Here is a 12,478-nt window from a genome sequence, read left to right as displayed (position 1 = left end):
TTTTGTGTCCGTTTTAGCCTGCACATTTGCTCCGCCGACTTCCTTTTCCACTGAGCCCTTTTCAAACATTTGTTGTAATAAATCATTGCGCTTCGCTTCTCTTTTTTCCATGTTTCTGCCTGTGTGAGTTTACCAATTACGTCTTGTGAATTATTATCCTTGTTGACCCGTGTACTCCCTTTAAAAACTGAATGTGTACTTTGTTGCCGCTTATTTCTTCATTGAAAGTCTATTGCGGTTTTTAAACTTTACACGTTGTTTATATAGGAGTCCACAAAGCTGACTATGCCGATTTCATTCAGCCAGAAGAAACTTGTTATCAATCTTCACACACACGCTTACCTCGGGCTCCTGCTCACGAGTGGAGTGTGGCTTGCTTCTCAGATTTCCTCGTTTTCCGTCAGCGGTCACTGCTCGTGGTATTTTCAGATATTCTCCATTGCTGGTTCCTTTTTCCCACTCATGCAGCGCTCGGAATGGGTGCGGCGCCCTGCAGCTGAACCACGCTGCTAATCTATTTGCCACTGTTCCCTCTCAAAGGGACAAAATGGGTCGCACTCCACGGGCCAATTTTACAATTTTTTTATTTTTTCATATTCCACAAACTCAGGCAGATGTTAAGACCTACGCGTTTCGGTATTACAAATACCTTGTTCACGATCAACCGGTCACTTGGCTCCCCCTCCCTGATATACTTGTTTTGTGTTCATTACATCACTTCCTGTTTGGGGTTTGCCAGTGCCTCATTGCTTTATGGGACATGTAGTTTTTAAATAATGCAGAAATTAATTTTCAACCTTTTGCCCAATATTAAACATTTTACATTTGACTATGGTTTGATCAGAATTGTCAAAACACATGTGATTTAGAGGTTCCCTCTAGTGGGACAAGATAACTGCTGTAATGAATTTATATATAACTCGATGAATAAACAGTTTTTTTCGGTAATTCAGGAGCAGTTACAATATTATCTTCTAATATTTTCCCTCTAGTGGGATGACATTACTAACAATGTTATATGTAATATAACCGTATCACTTCAAATTTGTGAACCACAGGTAGCACTAGTCATTTTAAACTAGACAGTTGTATCCCTGGTGGGAATACCCCATTCTTGTGGCTGCACAGCATTATTTAAGTGCTGAATTTGCCAACTTCCTTTGACTACCCGGGTTGCAAATATCGCCTACTGACTCTCTGTTCAACCATTGATAACAATACCATTTTCTCAATTTTGCAGTTTTTGTTTCACACTCAATTCTGTTATTGTAAAGTTATATTGGGCAACAAACAATATATCGAAGCGAAGATCTCACAAATGTATATATAGCTCTTCCGACTGGTTAAGCCCATAGGGCGTTAGGGTTCTTAGGTTTAGGATATGGCGTGATTCTTTTTGTCTTAGGAGCCTTTCTCTGTCTCCCCCTCTTTCTTTCTTGGGGACACTTTCGAGACCAAAGAATTTTAATTGGCTCCAATCACTTCGATGGTACAGTTCCATGTGTTTGGCTATTGCATTAGCCTTGTCCTTGTGAATTGTCGCTCGAACGTGCTCTAGAATGCGTTTTTTTAGTTCGCACACTGTGCTGCCCACATACCTCATGGGACATGGGCATTCGACGACATATACAACGTGTGTTGTTTTACAGGTGATCAATTCCTTTATTTCCCAGTTCTTCTTATTGGACATTTGCACTTGTTTTGTCGGTTTTGCAATCTGACAGACCTTACATGCATAGCATTTCACAAAACCCGTTGTTTTTAGCCATTCATCTTTTTATATCTTTTTATATATATATATATTACCTACTGGCGGTCGCCAGTAGGTATATATAGTTAGGATTTTTTCTCTATGGGATTTTTGAAAATTCTATGTCTAATAACTTTGGAGTTTGTGGACGGAATTGGCTGAAATTTTCAGGAAAATGGAAAATTTTGTTTCTGAGCAGCCCCTGACAATTTGGGGGGGTTTCATCAAGGGGGGGCTGAGAAAAAAGGGGGGTCCCAAAACGCGTTTTTCCCATGTTAATTTCCATAGGGCGGTTGGCCTCACTTTTAGCTCGAACGGCTGAATGGATTTGCACGAAACTTGGCAAAATTGTAGGGACTGTTAGCCCGATGTGCCTTTGCTAGGTCTCAATATATGTGCTCCAGTGGATTTTGAGTAATTTAGGTTCAAAAAAAGATATATATCTGGGCGGAGCCTAACCACACATCTGATCTGATTGGCTGTCAGCACTTCATCCAAGAAGTGTTGGCAGCCATCTTGGGACCAATATACATGATAGCACCTCATTAAAAAGCATTGTAGTTAATAGAGGGTTTTAGGACTTTAGTTACAATATAAATCATTTGTTGATGGTACCATACTCGTTTTAGGAATTGTGGTGGGTTCTAAGGTGATTTTACCATGTGAAAAAACCTTCTGCTGTGATATCATGAATATTGTTTGAAAGAAAACTAATATCTCATGATTTTCCCACAGTGATTTGGAAGGGGATCTATAAGCTAAACTGAAAGCATATTTTCTGTAAATTCACATTATCTTTCTCAGTCATGTGAAAATGAAGTCTGACATTCTCAGTAAAACATGTACATCCAACAAGGACAGAGACTGTCAGTTGATTCCTTTGTGCTCTACTGCAACCTCCTAAAGTGTTCTAAAGAACAACTAGAGCGCTAACAGTCCTACGTATTACAAAGATATAGCACACCTGGAGCCATCGTGATGGGAATAAAGTGGTAACTCTTAAAACATTTAATTTAAAAAGGAACAAAATGAGGGGGTATATTATGCAATTGAAGGTATTATTAGTGCTGCAGAAAGAAAAATTAGGGCACATTTTGAGTGACTTTTCAAATCCTCTTCTATTTCATTAAAAAATTCTGACATGCAGTCTCCCAAAATGGCCACCAGAGACAAAAGAGCCCAAATGTAGCCCAAATATCACCCAGATGTAGCCCAAGTATAGCCCAATGACAGAATGTCCCAGAGTGTTCTAAAGAACAACTAGAGCGCTAACAGTCCTACTTATTACAAAGGTATGGCACACCTGAAGCCATCTTGATTGGAATAAAGTGGTAACTCTTAAAACATTTAATTTAAAAAGGAACAAAATGAGGGGGTATATTTTGCCATATGAATTATGATTAGTGCTGCACAAAGAAAAATTAGGGCACATTTTGAGTGACTTCTCAAACCCTCTTCAATTTCATTAAAAAATTCTGACATACAGTCTCCCAAGATGGCCACCAGAGACAAAAGAGCCTAAATGTAGCCCAAATATCACCCAGATGTACCCCAAGTATAGCCCAATGACAGAATGTCCCAGAGTGTTCTAAAGAACAACTAGAGCGCTAACAGTCTTACTTATGACAAAAGTATGGCACACCAGAAACCATCTTGATTGGAATGAAGTGGTAAGTCTGAAAACACTCAATTTAAAAAGGAACAACATGAGGGGGTTAATTTTGCCATAGAAAGTATGATTAGTGCTTCAGAAAGAAAAATTAGGGATCATTTTGAGTGACTTCTCAAATCCTCTTCTATTTCATTAAAAAAATTCTGACATGCAGACTGAAACATGCACTTTGAATACCAGCAGCAGACGTCCCTGGTGAGCAGTAGCTTTACTACAGTGATCTAATGTGCAACTAGAGTGCTAACATTCAGAATTTATGGCAAATGTGTGACACATCTGAATGCCTTCTTGATGGAACCAAAGTAAACAAGCATTGAAAATGCAATAGATCTCGCCCTCGTTTAAGTTAAAGCCATTCTGTTTGTAATGAGGTGGCTTTTTAGCTTTGCTTTTATTAGTGTTTTTTCAACTTTCATGTAAATAACATGCATCTGTATGCATATAAGTATATGTATGCATGCATTTATGTTTGTATTTATATAGATATACAGATGATATATGTTTATATATGTATGTATATATATATATTCACTGAAAAAACCATAGGTTATAGACCATATATAGTTAGGAATTAGCATTTACAAAACCTTGAAAATTCACTGAAAAAACCATAGGTTATAGACCATATATAGTTAGGAATTAGCATTTACAAAACCTTGAAAATTCACTGAAAAAACCATAAGTTATAGACCATATATAGTTAGGAATTCGCATTTACAAAACCTTATTTTACTCACACAAAACCATTGAAATTCCATATATAGTTAGTTGCACTAACTATATATCGCGCACCCGCAATCCACTGCTGATGATGTCACATATTACATCATTCATGACATGGTCAGTGGCATCACTGATGACATCACTGATGACATCTCAAATGACATCACTGATGACATCACTGATGACAACATCCAGTGACTGTATGTTTCTGTAAAGTTAAAATATGTCTTACATATTGAAGAATGAGTGGATGTATAAGTGTCTGGATGAAGGATTTAGTAGGTGCATGACTGACTGTATGAGTGAGTGATTAAATGTGTCTCACTGAGTGCATGGGTTAGTGACTAAACTGTCTTAATTTGTGCATCATTATGTCTGTTGTTCTGTAAACTGTTGCATGTGTTGATAAGTAGCTATATGAGTAACTATATGGGTTATTGATTGGTTGCCCAAGTATTTGTATGGGAGACTGAGTGTGTGTGTGGGTGGCTGGGAGGTGTATGACTCTGTGCATAGATGTGTGAGCAGTTGATTTACTAGATGTATGGTTTCAAAAGTGCATGTGGAAACAGCTGTATGGGCGGTTGACTGTGTGCATGAGTGTATTGGTGAGTGAATGGATATCTCAGTGCTACATGTCAAAGTAAGTACATATGTAAAACACAGTACATGTGAGAGTTGACATATATAAATAACTGTGCATAAGAGCCAGTGAATGTGTGAGTGGCTGTATGGATCATTGTGAACTTGTATCAGGGATTGTATAAGAGAGTAAATATGTGTTAGTATATGTTTGAATAAGTAAAGTTTGTATAACTGTATAGTTGAGGAAATGGAGGTGTGATTGATTCTTTGCATGACTGACTAGGTGTGTGAGTAACTCCATGGATGAGTGACAGTCTGTGAGTGTCTGTTTACACTGATTGTATCTAAGGTTATATTAGAGTCTGAAGAGGTTCATCGTATTATCACATGAATGATATCATCAGTGATGTGATCAGTAATGTCAAATGAGATGTCATCAGTGATGTCATCAGTGATGTCATTTGAGATGTCATCAGTGATGTCATTTGAGATGTCATCAGTGATGTCATTTGAGATGTCATCAGTGATGTCATCAGTGATGTCACTGACCGTGTCATGAATGATGTAATATGTGACATCATCAGCAGTGGATTGCGGGTGCGCGATATATAGTTAGTGCAACTAACTATATATGGAATTTCAGTGGTTTTGTGTGAGTAAAATAAGGTTTTGTAAATGCGAATTCCTAACTATATATGGTCTATAACCTATTGTCATTTCAGTGAATATATATATATATATATATATATATATATATATATATATATATATATATATATATATATATATATATATATATTCACTGAAAAAACAATAGGTTATAGATATATATATATAGATATTGCTTTATTTTATTAGCAAAACTCCTAGTTTAACATGCTTATTCTTAGAACTATGATGTTGGAACAATATGGGGAACTGCTATAGAAACAGTCACATTTTTTTTTAATGTTTTTGAACACGTGCTGCATGACTGGCAAAATGCAACACAAACTTTTCTATGTCTGTCACCAGTTGCCATGAGGACCTAATGCCTCTGTGTGTCAAGAGTCGAACAGTATTTAAATGTCAATTCACTGCAGTGTTTTCAGATGTAGTGAGCAAGGCGGACTCATCCGTTGAAACGCGTCTGGCTGTATTGCATGGAATAAATACTTTTCTTTGATCCATATCCCACGGAGTCAGAGCCTGTTTCTTTGATCTCAGAAGCAGGATTGGACTGAATATATATATATATATATATATATATATACCCATATAAATATATACATATATATTGTGTATGTCATAGTCAAAACATAAAAAGGTGTAGCCAATGTTATGCTGCGGAGTTGCAAGTTTGCATTTCGTCCATTATTTGTGTGTCTTTTGCTTTGTCACCTAAAAGTGTGCCGGGTATGCCCAGACGTGGGTCCTGGGTTCACTTTGCCACTGGATTCGAGCTAGCCTGGCTGACCTGGGGTGATACCTGAAATTGGACCAGGATGCTAATTTCTGACCCAGGGAGAACCTGGCTTGGCAGTTCGGGTTGGACTGCTTCTATGAGGAACTGGGTCAAGACTGGTTTGCATATAGCTGGGTCTAAATTGAGGTGGCATGATAAACAAAGGAACAATGGATTTAACCCAGCTCTCTTGACTGGGGGGGTGAATGTTTGATTTGTTCCACATTCCGTCCATCATTTGTGTGACCTTTGCTGTCTCGCCCAGACATGGGTCTAAGTCTCACTGTGTCACTGGATTCAAGCTAGCCTGGCGGATGAGGGGCGATACCCCAATATTGGACCCCGGATGCTTGTTTCTGGTCCATGAAGGACCAGGTTTGGCACTACCGACTGGACTGTTCCCATGAGGAGCAGGGTCAGGACTGATTTGCATATGGCTGGGCCTAAACTGGGGTGGCATAGTGTGCAAAAGAACAATGGATTTAACCCAGATCTCTTGACTGGGGTCAATGTTTGATTTGTTCCTCATTTTGTCTATCACTTGTCTGTCTTTTGCTCCAGTTGGAAAGGTTTGAAGAAATCTGTGCTACTGGTAAGTACTCAAATGCTATCCCTATCCATTATTTTTAGCCTCGCCATTGAAATTATAGACAGACTCCTAACTATATCTTGCAAGTGAGACCAAATACAAGTGAAAAGCTTTCTGCGTGTTCCTTTTCGAGTGGTAAATGATCTAAAAGTTTCCGCTGAACTGTCTGTCCCTTTCGCGGCAGTGCCAATATTGCTGGTTGGTCCTTGCCCTGCAAGGCATATAAGCAAACTAAATAATAAATGGCAAAGAGAGTAATTACCAGTGCTAAAAAGTATTCAAGCACTATATCTGATGTTGTTTGTTTTTTGTCCTATCATAAATGGATCTTTGCAAGTGATTTTTGGATAGTGGTATTAAGAACCTGCCACATGCGTGCTCAAGAGCCTGAGGAAGTTTCTTCCTCTTTTGCCTAGCACCTCCAGAGAAACTGTAGTCCGTGCTTTAATCCTCTCACAGCTGGATTACGCCAACTCTCTTTTGGTCGGCGGTCCAGGCTCCCTGGTAAAAAAAACTTCAAGTGGTCCAAAACTCTGCCGTTCGACTCTTGGCAGGCCTGTCTCCTAGGGACAGGGTTGGTTCACATTTGCGTGCCCTTCACTGCCTTCCAGTGGAAGCCCGCCTGAAATTCAAAATGCTTACCATAGCACAGCGAGCCCTTTATGGTATGGGACCCATCTACCTGCAGAAGAGACTCTCTTTCTATTCCCCAGGGAGACAGCTTCGGTCATCTGCGCTATTATTGATGCAGACGCCGAAGTTTAATCGTCACCGCCTGGGAGGCAACTCCTTTGTGCGAAGGGCAGGTCAGGCTTGGAATCTGCTGCCTTTTGCTATGAGGAGCATTCAAGACCCATTGCTATTCAGGAAGAAACTTAAAACTTTGCTCTTTTAATTCTGGGGTGTGGGCATCTTTCTGTTTTTCAGAAGCTAGTGCCGGGACACTCCCAAGTAGCCGTGCGCTCTATAAATTAAAATATAACATATAACATAACAATGTTAACGAAACACAACACCTTGGTAAAACCAAATTTAATCTAGCATGTAGTTGGATTATACAAAATGTTTTCCTGGCCTCTGTTTTCCAGGACAGGGTGGCAAACCTCTTCCAGAAATCAGCAAATAACCATCTTTGTTTTCATGGAAGGTGAAAAACTCCAAGTGTATGAACTTTGCAATGGGCGGCTAAAGTAATCATGAAATATCTCAGGTGAAAGGAAACACGACTGAATATCAAATCTGTCATCATGCACATCAATCCCATTTCTCCGCTGTTAATACGTGCCCTTCAAACAAACCTTGGTTGGGAAATACCAAAATATCAATGCAAGCATATCCAATAAATATGTGGTACCTGTACTAATTTTCACTGAGTTTCCTGTCTCTTTCTGGATCACAAGCACCAGTTTCCCAGCAAGAAGATAGAGTAGAAGAACTCCACTATCTTCAGATAGCTCCGTGGACAGCAGCAGGCCATCTTGATTCCAGGTGCGGAACTGGAAACTGACTGATAGGCCATCAATCTTGGGGGTGCCGGGTAAAAGCAGGAAGCTGCTGCTGGTGCTCATAAATGTGATGGGAACAATGTGCTGTTTGGAGCATGTAAATGTCACATTGCCCTGTAAAATGAGTTAAAATATAGGCATTAGTGGTAGGATAAAGTAGGCAACTATTAAGTAGAGTATGTCAAAATTAAGTGTGTATGGCAGCTTCAAATGAACATGATTTTTCACGAGTTCACAATTAGTGGACTAATTCAAAGGAGTTCATAGAGCCATGATTCGTTATCTAGCATTTAGGAACAGCAGACATCCACAACTTTTTCCAGATTCACACAATCCTGAGGAAGATCATGGGGAACTTAAGACTTTCCTAGATTTCTTGCCATTTCCCCATAAACCATAATCCTCACTTGAAAAGTGTCCATATTGTAGAAAAACAAAAGGCATAGGATTAGGATAAGTCTAAAATGTTAATGTGTTCACACCTTCTCATCACATTGGAATGCATTCTCCATGTGAGGACTTAAACTCCCACACACCTCTTGATAAATGTGTTTTCCCTACTAGTATCCCAGGCATACATAATTCTGTTATTCACACAAATATATAGTGATGAATGTAACCATGTCAAAAGATTTACTAATTTCCACAAATTTCAAAAGCGATGTTGCTCATGTCATTTGCATTGCCCACTCCCTGGCGATAATGTCTGAAAGGTCCCATGTTCTAACCACTAAGTATCGCTTAAGTTGGGAGACAAATCCAAACAGCTTGCCCATTTCCTGCAGTTACACATGGCATCGTTTTGTATAAATAGTTGCAAATTCTAACCTTGTTACTCAAGATTTGGATTTTGGTGTAAAGTTGTCAGCTTTCTAGGATTCAAGGTGCACTTATGTATGAAAAGGATGTTGTGAATTGGGCTTCTATATTTGAAAATATCTACATATAAAACTGCACAACTACACTGTGCAAGAGGCATTTTTGGTATTTGAATTGCGATTACAACTGCTGTCATTGACTTCTGGTGAAAAACCTTTTTTTCTGAAGGCTGACTTTGCCTTGACATACAAGATACACTCTTCCTCAAACTGACTCCCACCACTCCCACTATCAATGCCACTTCTCGACACAGTGGATGTCAAACCAGCATATATGTACCGTGGCAGCGATGACACACTTTGCAAACTCACTCTTTTGCACTTCTCTGAAATAAGAGCGAGGAGAAACCTAAAAAGGAACCACCTATTGTCTTTGTGTTGTGGGCAGAATCATCAAGATGGTTCAGGTCAGGGGATGGGAGATAAAGGTTGTGATGCAGAACCTAGGGTTATATTCCTTCCTATATTTGTAGGGTTTGGCCTTTGCTTCGAGAAATTACTGTGGACAATATACACTTCATAAAAAACAAATGAGTGGAGGGTCAAAGGGGGAATATTTTAACGACCTGCCCACTCCTGCCCCTATACTGTAGATACGAAACACGGAAAAAAGTGGAAAATATACACTTCACCCACGTAATTTTATCAAAGTTAATCTTCGCAGGGCAAAACTGCCAAACTGAAATGGAGGACATTTTTCTGCTGGGCATGGGGAAATGAGTCCGGTAGGCACTGGAACATCATAAAATTGGTTCTACACTCATTCTTATTGATTAGTCCACATATGTATATTGAGGCCTCGTGTATTCATGAGATATAAAGTAACCCACAAAAGAAAAGTGCAATTAAAGCCACATACAAAGTGCACATGCTATGTAATTACATCATTTATAAATTTGTGTTGTTTGCTAATGCTTTATTTTCAGCAATAACAAGTTGCAGCTTATATGCATTTGTAAGATGATATTCTGCTTTTTTGCGATGTAATGGAATAGCTATACATGAAAAATGCATTTTTGCTTTTATAACATGACTGTTCATGTATTAGCATTTATTTAGTTATAACGTTTATTGAAATGTGTTAACTTGACCAAAGGCCCTAAGCACTTGAGTTTCACAACGTCTAACTTTCAATGGGAATGTTTTACAATGTTTTGTTTTTATTCTATGACTTCATGCTATGCAAAACTTACTTTAAAAACTTCTACTGAAGTTCCACGCCGACACTTTTCTATATTTTTTATGGACCTAATTGAATTTTTTTTTTAGCATTTTTAGTGTAGTTTAAATGACGAATTGGAAATCTTCATGCATCATAGACAGAAAGATCAGACTTTCCAGTCTACTCATTCTGCCATGTTCCTTTTACTATGTACCATCGCTACTGAGGGTCTCATTGGTTATTTACTATTGAGAATAAATTTTGTTCGCAGAGTTGGAAGTCAAGTGAAAATTCTGTATTAGTTTCTGAGATTCATTTATTTTATGCTGGCTTTGAATTTGTAGTAAATCTATGTAACCTGACTTCTTGATTTGGAGTTTTACTGTGTAGCCACATGGTTTGCACTGTATTTGTGAATTTGAATAGAAAGCGAACTCCTTTATTTCTCAAGCTCCCTAAAAAGAAAGATTCAGAGGGGACAAAAAGGGCCCATATACCCTCTGCTGCAGCAGATGGTAGCAAAAGTAGGATTGTTTGAGTCTTGAAATAGGGAGTTAGTTATACCCCAGGTTAGGTCAGTTCCAGCCGTGAAGTTTAGGATTCAATTTGGAGGATCGGTGTAGTTTCATTGTCCGGTGGTGGCATAATAGCAGTGGAAGGAGTAAGTATCAATAGGGTTGTGTGCGTATGGCTTACGCTTAGCATGCCATTTTGCAATGGTTGTGTGATGTCTGGTGGAGGTGTTATGTATGTTGTGTGAATGTGGTGTTTAATATGGAAAAGGTGTTAACAGGTCCGACATGGCCTAAGATCCAAGGTTAGTATTGGAAGATGTAGAAGACACCATATTGCATTGTCTGCTAGAATTTGTGGGATTTGTCATGAGATGTTACCAGCACCCCAATTAAGATATCTTTTGTGTGATTGAGGAGTATGATTAGTCAGTGTATCCTTTGCGCATGGCAATATGATATTGATTAGGATGATTATCCATGGGTCGAGGTTTTGCTTGAATGTGTGATCTGTGAGATTTCCTTATATCACAGAATTCTTTCTGTCTCTTTAGCAAAGCAGACAACTGTTGCATTGAATTTGGTTGCATGTGTGAGGCTGAAAGAGTGCCATCGTAAAAAATTGCAAACAAGGGTGGATATTTCAAGGAGTGAGATTCACATCACGCTGGGCAGTGCTCAGATTGGTAGGTTGGTGTGAAGCTGTGCTGTTATTGGTTAATTATGTCACATTATACTGCGTTGATATTGGTTGCTGATTCTGAAAATAAATTGTGCGAAAATTGTTGTTTTTCTGTTGAACTGAATAATATTGATTGTGTTTTTCTATATATTGTACTAAAAACGAAATGTTTTAAAGTGATACAGGACATAGTTAGTGGAGATGTTGCTATTCCTGTAAGAGAGGGAGAAGAGGCACCACCTGAGGATATAGCAGGTTCATTATATGAAAATAAATATAGAGCTCCACACTTGTGTTTGGCTTAAACAATGGCACACGATCACAGAAAAGGAGGTCCATTAGCGTTTCCTTATTTTAACATATGATTAATTGTAAACTTGAGATTAATTGTGTATGAAATGAAATTACAGTCCAAACCTGCTGTGTTCAAGGCACTTAATGCGTGGGAACATGCTGTACATGTTAGAGAGAAAGAGAGGTTTCAAGGAAGGGCTAGAAGGACAGTACACACTTAGAAGAATGCAAGAATGGATGCAGAACAGAGAAAGTGGAGGACAGATATGCTAGGAGGAGCTAAATTATATCTAGCATTAACATGTGAAGAGTTTGGAAAGGTGGAAAGGAAAGCAGAAAGAAAGTGAAAGGAGATGGATTAAAGGAAGTTGATGACGGAGTTGAGGCTAATGTAAGTGAATCTGGTGATGATCTTTTAAATGTTTTCTTGTCTGAGCATCCACCTCCGTACAATGAAACATGAGTAAGGGAAGGTGGAAGTTTAATGATTAACAGAAATTCAGAGGTTGCTCCAGCACCTATGAATACAAGCAATAATGCAGTGGAAGATACTGTTACGACTGGAGCCAGAATATACCACAAGCTAATCAGAAACTTGTGTACTTAGTCACTATATAGTTCTGAATAATTCTACCGCCCCAAATATATCAGATTACATCACGGTTTCAGTCATGATTGGACC

General features: G+C 38.7%; 1 protein-coding gene across 1 annotated transcript in view; it reads right to left on the bottom strand.

The window, feature by feature from the left end:
* LOC147732599 (contactin-associated protein-like 5) overlaps nucleotides 1-12,478 on the bottom strand; it is an 864,951-nt gene that overhangs the window by 716,085 nt on the left and 136,388 nt on the right. The window contains exon 5 of the mRNA XM_086954286.1: nucleotides 8,118-8,382. Within this exon, the coding sequence (XP_086810412.1) occupies nucleotides 8,118-8,382 (265 nt within the window). The remainder of the gene's footprint in view (nucleotides 1-8,117; nucleotides 8,383-12,478) is intronic.

The sequence above is a fragment of the Lissotriton vulgaris genome, chromosome 2_1 (genome assembly GCF_964263255.1).
Source record: "Lissotriton vulgaris chromosome 2_1, aLisVul1.2, whole genome shotgun sequence".
Taxonomy (NCBI): domain Eukaryota; kingdom Metazoa; phylum Chordata; class Amphibia; order Caudata; family Salamandridae; genus Lissotriton; species Lissotriton vulgaris.
This window is presented reverse-complemented; position numbering and strand designations above follow the sequence as displayed.